The sequence below is a fragment of the Myxine glutinosa genome, chromosome 11 (assembly GCF_964187855.1).
Source record: "Myxine glutinosa chromosome 11, kmMyxGlut1.1, whole genome shotgun sequence".
NCBI lineage: Eukaryota > Metazoa > Chordata > Myxini > Myxiniformes > Myxinidae > Myxine > Myxine glutinosa.
In genome coordinates this window covers 71,553,652-71,565,801 of record NC_136271.1, presented here as the reverse complement: position 1 = coordinate 71,565,801, position 12,150 = coordinate 71,553,652, and the positions used below count along the sequence as shown (strand labels likewise).

Here is a 12,150-nt window from a genome sequence, read left to right as displayed (position 1 = left end):
CCTTTGTCAAATACGGTATTTTTTGTTTTTTGAATAATCAATTAATTGAGGAGTTATTTAATTATTAGCGTTTAATTAAGTACTTATTTAATTAATTAAATTTCATTTCTCTTCTGACCATTATTAACTCAGGCACCTTTTGAGTTAGGAAGCTGATATTTGGACATGCCAATGACCAGGTGATTTGGCTGCAAAGAATATTTTTGATTTATTAATTAATCAATTAATCAATTAATTATTTAATTATTCGATTAATGACAAAAAAAAATTTTTTTTTAAAGTTACAGATTCTGATGAAATAGTGGTAGTTTATGTGTTCTCTGACCAAATTGATTAATAATTTAATTTTTTTATGATTATTATTTATTTATTTTCATTATTAATCATTTATTTATTTTCTTTCTCATTTGGCCAATATCTCAGGCACCTTTTGAGCTGGGAAGCTAATATTTGGACACGAGTGACCAAGTGATGTGGCTATCAAGGATATTTTTGGTTTATTGATTAATCATTTCATCTATTAATTATTTATTGATTAATCGATTAATTATTTATTGAGTAATCAATTAATTATTTAATTTTTTATAAATGACTTATTTAATTAAATTTCTAAAAGATACATCTTCGGATGAAGCACTACTGGTTTAGTTATGCGATTAGCCAATTGATTATGAAAATATTTTGTGATAATCTTTTATTGATTTTAATTATACAATTAATCAATCAATTAGTGTACACCTCTCCCTCCCAATGCAGCCTCAATGAGCTGCACTGCGGTATTGCCGGGCGCCAGAGGCGCCCCGGCAATGCCGCGCTGCAGCATATTTAATTATTTGGCATGGGGCGGTGTACTTTGAATGTATGTGTACTTGTTTTCTTGTTTGTTTGTTTGTCCGGACGATATCTCAGCCATCCTTTGAGCTAGGAAGCTGAAATTTCGGCACAATAGTGAGCAAGTCCTTTGTCAAAAACGGTATTTTTTTTTTTTGATTAATCAATAAATTGAGGAGTTATTTAATTATTAGCGATTAATTAAGTACTTATTTAATTAATCAAATTTCCTTTCTCTTCTGACCATTAACTCAGGCACCTTTTGAGTTAGGAAGCTGACATTTGGACATGCCAATGACCAGGTGATTTGGCTGCAAAAGATCTTTTTGATTTATTAATTAATCAATTAATCGATTAATTATTTAATTATTCGATTAATGACAAAAAAATTTTTTTTTTTAAAGTTACAGATTCTGATGAAATAGTGGTAGTTTATGTGTTCTCTGACCAAATTGATTAATAATTTAATTTTTTTATGATTATTATTTATTTATTTTCATTATTAATCATTTATTTATTTTCTTTCTCATTTGGCCAATATCTCAGGCACCTTTTGAGCTGGGAAGCTAATATTTGGACATGAGTGACCAAGTGATGTGGCTACCAAGGATATTTTTGATTTATTGATTAATCATTTCATCTATTAATTATTTATTGATTAATCGATTAATTATTTGAGTACTCAATTTGAGTACTCAATTAATTATTTAATTTTTTATAAATGACTTATTTAATTAAATTTCTAAAAGATACATCTTCGGATGAAGCACTAGTGCTTTAGGTATGCTATTAGCCAATTGATTATGAAAATATTTTGTGATAATCTTTTATTGATTTTAATTATACAATTAATCAATCAATTAGTGTACACCTCTCCCTCCCAATGCAGCCTCAATGAGCTGCACTGCGGTATTGCCGGGCGCCGGAGGCGCCCCGGCAATGCCGCGCTGCAGCATATTTAATTATTTGGCATGGGGCGGTGTACTTTGAATGTATGTGTACTTGTTGTACACCGCTCCTTTCCTATGCCATCTCCAGGCATTGCAAATCGTCATTGCCGGGCACCAAAGGGGGCTCGGCAGTGACGCACGCTGAAAGAGAGTACTCAGTTTTCACTCTGGTTTCTTGCTTTCTTTCTTTCTTTCTTGGTTGTCCGGACGATATCTCAGCCATCCTTTGAGCTAGGAAGCTGAAATTTCGGCACAGTAGTGAGCAAGTCCTTTGTCAAATACGTTATTTTTTGTTTTTTGAATAATCAATTAATTGAGGAGTTATTTAATTATTAGCGTTTAATTAAGTACTTATTTAATTAATTAAATTTCATTTCTCTTCTGACCATTATTAACTCAGGCACCTTTTGAGTTAGGAAGCTGATATTTGGACATGCCAATGACCAGGTGATTTGGCTGCAAAGGATATTTTTGATTTATTAATTAATCAATTAATCGATTAATTATTTAATTATTCGATTAATGACCAAAAAAATTTTTTTTTTAAGTTACAGATTCTGATGAAATAGTGGTAGTTTATGTGTTCTCTGACCAAATTGATTACTAATTTAATTTTTTTATGATTATTATTTATTTATTTTCATTATTAATCATTTATTTATTTTCTTTCTCATTTGGCCAATATCTCAGGCACCTTTTGAGCTGGGAAGCTAATATTTGGACATGAGTGACCAAGTGATGTGGCTATCAAGGATATTTTTGATTTATTGATTAATCATTTCATCTATTAATTATTTATTGATTAATCGATTAATTATTTATTGAGTAATCAATTAATTATTTAATTTTTTATAAATGACTTATTTAATTAAATTTCTAAAAGTTACATCTTCGGATGAAGCACTAGTGGTTTAGTTATGCGATTAGCCAATTGATTATGAAAATATTTTGTGATAATCTTTTATTGATTTTAATTATACAATTAATCAATCAATTAGTGTACACCTCTCCCTCCCAATGCAGCCTCAATGAGCTGCACTGCGGTATTGCCGGGCGCCGGAGGCGCCCCGGCAATGCCGCGCTGCAGCATATTTAATTATTTGGCATGGGGCGGTGTACTTTGAATGTATGTGTACTTGTTGTACACCGCTCCTTTCCTATGCCATCTCCAGGCATTGCAAATCGTCATTGCCGGGCACCAAAGGGGGCTCGGCAGTGACGCACGCTGAAAGAGAGTACTCAGTTTTCACTCTGGTTTCTTGCTTTCTTGTTTGTTTGGTTGTCCGGGCGATATCTCAGCCATCCTTTGAGCTAGGAAGCTGAAATTTCGGCACAGTAGTGAGCAAGTCCTTTGTCAAATACGGTATTTTTTGTTTTTTGAATATTCAATTAATTGAGGAGTTATTTAATTATTAGCGTTTAATTAAGTACTTATTTAATTAATTAAATTTCATTTCTCTTCTGACCATTATTAACTCAGGCACCTTTTGAGTTAGGAAGCTGATATTTGGACAGGCCAATGACCAGGTGATTTGGCTGCAAAGGATATTTTTGATTTATTAATTAATCAATTAATCAATGAATCGATTAATTATTTAATTATTCGATTAGTTACTAAAAAAAATTTTTTTCCCCCAGTTACAGATTCTGATGAAATGGTGGTGGTTTATGTGTTCTGTGACCGAATTGATTGATAATTTAATTTTTTAATGATTATTATTTATTTATTTTCATTATTAATCATTTATTTATTTTCTTTCTCATTTGGCCAATATCTCAGGCACCTTTTGAGCTGGGAAGCTAATATTTGGACATGACAGTGATCAAGTGATGTGGCTATCAAGGATATTTTTGATTAATTGATTAATCATTGAATCGATTCATTATTTATTGATTAATCGATGAATTACTTATTGATTAATCAATTGATTATTTAATTTTTTATTAATGACTTATTTGATTAAATTTCTAAAAGATACATCTTCGGATGAAGCACGAGTGGTTTTGTTATGGTATTAGCCAATTGATTAAGAAAATATTTTGTGATAATCTTTTATTGATTTTAATTATACAATTAATCAATCAATTAGTGTACACCTCTCCCTCCCAATGCAGCCTCTATGAGCTGCACTGCGGTATTGCCGGGCGCCAGAGGCGCCCCGGCAATGCCGCGCTGTAGGATATTTAATTATTTGGCATGGGGGCGGTGTACTTTGAATGTATGTGTACTTGTTACAATTATTTTTAGGAATGAAATTGAATTACTTGGTTATAAATGACACTGTAAAAGTGTAAACCTCTCGACGAGCATTTGATGGGACAATGGGCAGGACAACCTAAGCTGGGGGAAAGATCTCAAGATCCAAATTTTGTTCAAATCTCAATATCCCTTAAAATGAACATCATCATGACTCAGAAATCCCAAATCTGTCATGTCATCAGCTACCATATCCATTCATATGTTTACCTTTCAGTGTATTCTTTGGTATACATTTGATTTCCCTTGCCCTCCCTCCACATGAAACACGACGATAAATCCATGATAAAATATTTTTTGTCTCCAGATGTAAAATGTGAAATAAACCTCTAGATTTACCTGAGATGTGCAGGAGTAGAGCTGCTCCACATGAAGATGGAGTAACACCCTCTGCTGACTCTTCCTCTTGATCTCCTGAAGGACAGAATGATGATGTGGAATCACACTCCGTTACACTTCCTTGGGGAGGTTGATCCAGACATCTGTAGAGACCAGAATCTCTCTTTTCCACCATAGAGATTTGAAGATCCCCGTTTGGTAAAATCTTATGACGATGATTCAGCTTCGTTTTTTGTTTTTGATCACAGTCGATATCGTAGCAATTGGTACGAGAACAACTGAACTGCTGCTCAACCACTCCGTCCACATCTGCATCCCTCATCCACCATACCCAGGTAGATCCCCTCCTAGACTCCTGCCTCTCCCCTCCCCTCCAAATCTCCCCCATATCCCATCCCTTTCAAATCCCTCCCCTTGTCCCTTCCCTCCCAAACTCCCCCCTCACCCCTCCCCTTCAAATCTCCCCACCCTCATTGCTTCTCAATTTCCCCCCTCTCACTCCCCCTCCTCAAAGCGTCCTCCCCGCTTCTTCCCCCTTCAAACTCTCACCTCCATCTCCCCCAACCTTCTGCCTCGCTCTTCCCCCTCCTCAAATAACACCTCATTGTGGCTCACCCAATCACCATCAAACCTTTTGTCCGCCCCATCCTTCCCTTTCTCCGAGCTATTCTGAAATCTCTGACACACCTTCAACAGCTCTCCCTACCTCTTCCACCTCTTCCACATCTTACCCTACCCCTCCTCCCCCCTGTTCTGTATCTGATGCTCCCCCTTCCTCTTCATTAACGGTATGGACCTCAAACATCCGGGGCCTTCGTTCAAACTTAACTGATCTCTCCATACAGGTTGCTTCTGTCAAACCAGACGTGATCTGCTTAACAGAAACTTTCCTCCTTTATGATGTCTCTGATTCCATAGTATCTCTCCCGGGCTACTCCCTCCTCCGGTATGATAGACCTGAGCCTCGTCCTGGAGGCGGGGTTGCTATCTTTATCAAAAACTCTCTTCCTCACTCGCCCTGCACTGCACTCTCTCCACCTCACCCCCAGGAATACCTCTGGCTACGGCTTCCCCTTCGCTCCCACCTCTTGTTCATATGTGTGTTGTACCGTCCACCAAACAGTGATGACTCCATCTACATCTCGCTGTCTGATGATATGGACCAACTTCTATCTACTCATCCCAACTCTCTCTTCCTCATATGTGGTGATTTCAACTGTCATCATGCCAGTTGGCTGGGTGTGGGTACCTCTCTCACCAGCCATGGCTCCTCAGCAAAGGACTTCTGCGACTCACTGGGACTGACACAATCTGTCAATTTCCCGACCCGGATCTCAGTCAACGGAACATCTTCTCTTCTGGACTTGGTTATGACTAACTTCCCTGAAAATGTCTGCTGCTCTTCTTCTGCTCCGATCGGATCATCTGATCATGTCCTTGTTAAAGTGGACATCTCTCTGACCATCCTCAGGGAGCCTGCTCAGCGTCGACGAGTCTGGCATTTCACTCAGGCCAACTGGCACGGTCTTCAAGCAGCCATCAATCATCTGGACTGGTCTCCCATCTCTACCACCTCTGACATCAACTCATCCTGGGAATTTCACTCAGGCCAACTGGCATGGTCTTCAAGCAGCCATCAATCATCTGGACTGGTCTCCCATCTCTACCACCTCTGACATCAACTCATCCTGGGAATTCTTCCAAAGTAAATTGCTCTCTCTCATGCACAGATTCATCCCATCTCGTCTTCAGTTGTCATACCCTTCCTCCCGTCCATGGTACACGGAATCTTGTGGTGAGGCTGTTGCCCAGAAACAACTTGCCTTCGTCTCCTGGAAAGCAAATCCAACGGAAGGAAATCTCATTTCCTTTCACAAAGCCCGAAACAAGTGTGTGTCCACCCTCAGGAGAGCCAGGAAACAATATCTCTCCGTTCTCAAGACCGAACTCTCTTATCTGTCTCCCTCTTCCAAATCCTGGTGGCGTCTGGTCAAATCCGTTTCTGGTGTTTGTTCCCCCTCCATCCCCTCCCTTACCTCAAACGGCTACACAGCTGACTCCGCACGTGAAAAAGCTGAATGCCTCAACTCTGTGTTTGCCTCTAAATCTTGTGTCCCAAACCCATCCCTCTCTGTACCCACCATACCCAGTCGTACCCTGCTGCTCCTGGACTCTGTGTCCTTTCCTCCTGACAAGGTGGAAAAGTTTCTGTCAACCCTCGACTCTGATTCTGCAACTGGACCCGACGGCATCAGCCCACGGGTCCTAAAATCCTGCTCTGCTGCTCTATCTCACCCTCTCTCTGTTCTCTTCACCCTCTCTTTTGCTCAAGGTCAACTGCCATCTGCTTGGAAATCAGCCAACATCACCGCTTTGCACAAAAAAGGTGCAAAAACAGATCCTAGCAACTACAGACCAATCAGCCTTCTCCCAATTATCAGCAAAGTCATGGAATCCATCATTGCTTCGGATATGAAATCTTTCCTCTTCTCCAATGGCTTGATCTCTGATCATCAATTTGGTTTCAGACCAGGTCACTCTACTCTGGACATGCTGCTTCTGCTGTCTCAACAATGGATGGAGGTCCTCAATGCCAAACAGGAAATTAGAGCTGTCTCCCTCGACATATCACGTGCCTTCGACACGGTCTGGCACCCCGCTCTGCTCACCAAACTCTCCTCCTTTGGTATCCATGGAAATCTCCACGCATGGCTGGCGGACTTCCTCTCTAGTCGTCGTCAACGTGTGGCCCTGAATGGGTTTCTCTCATCTCCTCTTCCTGTTCAGGCTGGAGTTCCCCAAGGCAGTGTTCTGGGCCCCGTGCTTTTTCTGGTCTTCATCAATGATCTCTCTGACTCTCTCGAAAATCCTCTCTATCTCTTTGCTGACGACTCCACTCTCTGCCGCTCCATTCCTCTTCCCTCAGATCGGCAGTCTGCTGCCTCCTCACTCTCTGAAGACCTGGACAAAATCACAGACTGGTCAAACAAGTGGAACATGTCTTTCAATCCTGACAAATCTCACACTCTTACTATGTCTCTCCGAAAAGATCGACTGGACAACCCTCCCATCTACTTTCTCAACAATCCTCTCCAAGAAGTTCTGTCGCTCAAGATTTTGGGTCTCACTATCTGCCATGATCTTTCTTGGGAAAACCACATTTCCAAGCTGGCCTCCAAAGCCAGTCGCCGACTGGGCATCCTCCGTCGTGCGAAGTCCTTCCTCGGCACACCTGAGCTCCTCACCACATACAAGGCTTTCATCCGCAGCTCAATGGAATACTGTTCTCCCCTATGGGCCGGTGCTCCTGCCTCACACCTAGCTCGGCTTCACGCTGTTGAAACCAAAGCTTTCAGAATTATTGGAATCTCCCGCGATGAAGCTATCTCTGAGGGCCTTTCACTCACTCACCGCAGGCAGGTAGGTGGTCTTTCTGTCTTCTACCGACTCCTCTCCGGCCTTGCACCCCCAGCTCTCTCTGTGCTCTGTCCCCCAAATATTCCTACAGGTCGCACAAGATCTGCCAGCAACCCTCTGATGGTTAAACTGCCGAAATCTCGGCTCTCTGCTCACCTTCACTCTTTCATTCCTCTTTTCTCCCGCCTCTGGAACAAACTCCCTCACTCCCTTCAATCCCACTCCTCCCTCCAGGTCTTTAAAACAGCTGTTCACCACCATCTCTTATCTTCCCCCATCCAAAACCTTGATCTTTTCTACCCCCGCTAATTCACCCCAGATCCATCTTGTTTGAAATTCCAACTTCTTTCCTGGAAGTCCTGGCAGTGTCCATATGTTTTATACCTCTCCCACCGCCCCCTTCCCATGCCCCCCCCCCCAAAGCCCTCACCCTCTCTCAGATCTCTCGATGTCTCCATGTCTCTCGGTCCCTGCTCTCAAATGTTGTGTTTGTGTCCTTCCCCCTCTCTCCCCATCTTGTCTACCGCTCCCGATGTTATATGTTTTATGTGTCGGTTTGTCTTTCTGTGTGATTAATGTTCGCTCTTTCACGAGCCTCGATATTGTATACAAAAAAAAAAAAAAAAAAAAAAAAAAAAAAAATTCTTCCAAAGTAAATTGCTCTCTCTCATGCACAGATTTATCCCATCTCGTCTTCAGTTGTCATACCCTTCCTCCCGTCCATTGTACACGGAATCTTGTGGTGAGGCTGTTGCCCAGAAACAACTTGCCTTCGTCTCCTGGAAAGCAAATCCAACGGAAGGAAATCTCATTTCCTTTCACAAAGCCCGAAACAAGTGTGTGTCCACCCTCAGGAGAGCCAGGAAACAATATCTCTCCTTTCTCAAGACCGAACTCTCTTATCTGTCTCCCTCTTCCAAATCCTGGTGGCGTCTGGTCAAATCCGTTTCTGGTGTTTGTTCCCCCTCCATCCCCTCCCTTACCTCAAACGGCTACACAGCTGACTCCGCACGTGAAAAAGCTGAATGCCTCAACTCTGTGTTTGCCTCTAAATCTTGTGTCCCAAACCCATCCCTCTCTGTACCCACCATACCCAGTCGTACCCTGCTGCTCCTGGACTCCGTGTCCTTTCCTCCTGACAAGGTGGAAAAGTTTCTGTCAACCCTCGACTCTGATTCTGCAACTGGACCCGACGGCATCAGCCCACGGGTCCTAAAATCCTGCTCTGCTGCTCTATCTCACCCTCTCTCTGTTCTCTTCACCCTCTCTTTTGCTCAAGGTCAACTGCCATCTGCTTGGAAATCAGCCAACATCACCGCTTTGCACAAAAAAGGTGCAAAAACAGATCCTAGCAACTACAGACCAATCAGCCTTCTCCCAATTATCAGCAAAGTCATGGAATCCATCATTGCTTCGGATATGAAATCTTTCCTCTTCTCCAATGGCTTGATCTCTGATCATCAATTTGGTTTCAGACCAGGTCACTCTACTCTGGACATGCTGCTTCTGCTGTCTCAACAATGGATGGAGGTCCTCAATGCCAAACAGGAAATTAGAGCTGTCTCCCTCGACATATCACGTGCCTTCGACACGGTCTGGCACCCCGCTCTGCTCACCAAACTCTCCTCCTTTGGTATCCATGGAAATCTCCACGCATGGCTGGCGGACTTCCTCTCTAGTCGTCGTCAACGTGTGGCCCTGAATGGGTTTCTCTCATCTCCTCTTCCTGTTCAGGCTGGAGTTCCCCAAGGCAGTGTTCTGGGCCCCGTGCTTTTTCTGGTCTTCATCAATGATCTCTCTGACTCTCTCGAAAATCCTCTCTATCTCTTTGCTGATGACTCCACTCTCTGCCGCTCCATTCCTCTTCCCTCAGATCGGCAGTCTGCTGCCTCCTCACTCTCTGAAGACCTGGACAAAATCACAGACTGGTCAAACAAGTGGAACATGTCTTTCAATCCTGACAAATCTCACACTCTTACTATGTCTCTCCGAAAAGATCGACTGGACAACCCTCCCATCTACTTTCTCAACAATCCTCTCCAAGAAGTTCTGTCGCTCAAGATTTTGGGTCTCACTATCTGCCATGATCTTTCTTGGGAAAACCACATTTCCAAGCTGGCCTCCAAAGCCAGTCGCCGACTGGGCATCCTCCGTCGTGCGAAGTCCTTCCTCGGCACACCTGAGCTCCTCACCACATACAAGGCTTTCATCCGCAGCTCAATGGAATACTGTTCTCCCCTATGGGCCGGTGCTCCTGCCTCACACCTAGCTCGGCTTCACGCTGTTGAAACCAAAGCTTTCAGAATTATTGGAATCTCCCGCGATGAAGCTATCTCTGAGGGCCTTTCACTCACTCACCGCAGGCAGGTAGGTGGTCTTTCTGTCTTCTACCGACTCCTCTCCGGCCTTGCACCCCCAGCTCTCTCTGTGCTCTGTCCCCCAAATATTCCTACAGGTCGCACAAGATCTGCCAGCAACCCTCTGATGGTTAAACTGCCGAAATCTCGGCTCTCTGCTCACCTTCACTCTTTCATTCCTCTTTTCTCCCGCCTCTGGAACAAACTCCCTCACTCCCTTCAATCCCACTCCTCCCTCCAGGTCTTTAAAACAGCTGTTCACCACCATCTCTTATCTTCCCCCATCCAAAACCTTGATCTTTTCTACCCCCGCTAATTCACCCCAGATCCACCTTGTTTGAAATTCCAACTTCTTTCCTGGAAGTCCTGGCAGTGTCCATATGTTTTATACCTCTCCCACCGCCCCCTTCCCATGCCCCCCCCCCCCAAAGCCCTCACCCTCTCTCAGATCTCTCGATGTCTCCATGTCTCTCGGTCCCTGCTCTCAAATGTTGTGTTTGTGTCCTTCCCCCTCTCTCCCCATCTTGTCTACCGGTACGAGAACAACTGAACTGCTGCTCAACCACTCCGTCCACATCTGCATCCCTCATCCACCATACCCAGGTAGATCCCCGAGTCCCACACTCACACGGTAGGTTCGCACAGGTGTTCTCGAATACACTCAGCACGGTAATCCCGGGCTGCACCGAGCAGGTGGACTGTCCAAGGATCAACATCAAAACCAGCAGCGAGTCCCTCATCCCAGATCCGTTTACTAACACTGCAGCAGAATCACTGAACTCGAACCACAAAATTTATATTACATCTGGACCGTGATGTGTCCAACAGATGGTCATGACCACAAGTGTTCACCACAAGTTGCAAACAGATTTCCTTTCTCATGAGAAAGAGTTTGAAACTTTCTGAAAGTCAGAAACTTTCGTTTTAACATGTTAATTTCCTCTTGTAATACATAACATAAACTAGATGGTATTCATAGAATACTTACCCTGCGCAGTCAACTTGTTGTGAGCCAACTCTTCTTTTTTTTAACATTGTTTTTTCATTTATCCAATATGGCTGCCAGACCACGTGAGCGATGACATCATAAATTTATATTCTCTAATATAATTGTTGCATCGATCATGCTCAATACGTTTCAAACTGATCAGACTAATAGTATGGCAGATAGGTGCAAGAATTGTGCCTTTGATGGTACAAGCATGGCATTTGGCACACAGTCAGAGTATGTCCTAAGAAAGATATTTGGCTATAGGGCCATCGCAGATTTATCCTTTTTCGAAAAATGGCCGCCATTGTTGTCACAGGACAAATCTGTGATGACCCTAAAGCCAAATATCTTCCTTAGAGCATACTCTAACTGTGTGCCAACTCTCGTGCTTGTATCATCAAAGTCACAATTCTCCCAAATATTTCACCTATCTGCCGTACCATAAGCGTTGTCCCTGTCGAATTATGATGTCCTAATTATGGAACCAATGACGTCATCGTTAACAACACCTATTCCCCATTTGGAGTTCTTTAGAATGAGCCATGTTTAAATATTTTCCATGCAGCGGTTTTAGAGATATAGAATGAATGAATGAATGATCGTTTTATGGCCATTTTCCCCGCTAGAGCGGGGGTTAGCCTTGCGGGCCCCATGACAATCATGGTTCCCTGTTTGAGGCAATGTTTTTATGGCCGGATGCCCTTCCTGCCGCCAACCCTTGGTCACGCTCTTACGATGCGCAGGGATTCGGGTACATTCGGGTACCTATTCTAAATCGGGGTACACGCCGTGATCATTCATCCCAGCAAGCTGGTGCTCAATTTGCCGACCTCGGAAGGATGACAGGCTGAGTCAACCCCCCTGGCGTTAATTCAGCGATCGACCGGGATTCAAACCCAGGATCCTAGGATCCCAAGCCGGCACCCTAACCGCTAAGCCAACACCAGGGCTTGGAGATATAGAGGTGCAACATATTTCGGTTTTTCCAAGATGGCGCCTGTACCACAT

At 43.1% G+C, this 12,150-nt stretch overlaps 3 protein-coding genes across 8 annotated transcripts in view; 2 read left to right on the top strand and 1 right to left on the bottom strand.

The window, feature by feature from the left end:
- The window catches only part of LOC144894297 (uncharacterized), a 29,918-nt gene extending 18,959 nt beyond the window's left edge, over nucleotides 1-10,959 (bottom strand). The window contains exons 1-2 of one of the 2 annotated variants that reach the window (XM_078786789.1): nucleotides 10,727-10,959; nucleotides 4,378-4,686 (exon numbers count right to left, since the gene is read on the bottom strand). In XM_078786789.1, the coding sequence (XP_078642915.1) occupies nucleotides 4,378-4,686; nucleotides 10,727-10,748 (331 nt within the window). In that variant the 5' untranslated portion in view covers nucleotides 10,749-10,959. Of the gene's footprint in view, nucleotides 1-4,377; nucleotides 4,687-10,726 lie in introns of those variants that run through there. The other variant, XM_078786790.1, reaches the window with a different exon arrangement.
- The window catches only part of LOC137436754 (syntenin-1), an 881,728-nt gene that overhangs the window by 410,286 nt on the left and 459,292 nt on the right, over nucleotides 1-12,150 (top strand). The window lies entirely within an intron of this gene.
- The window catches only part of LOC144888276 (uncharacterized), a 168,212-nt gene that overhangs the window by 32,025 nt on the left and 124,037 nt on the right, over nucleotides 1-12,150 (top strand). The window lies entirely within an intron of this gene.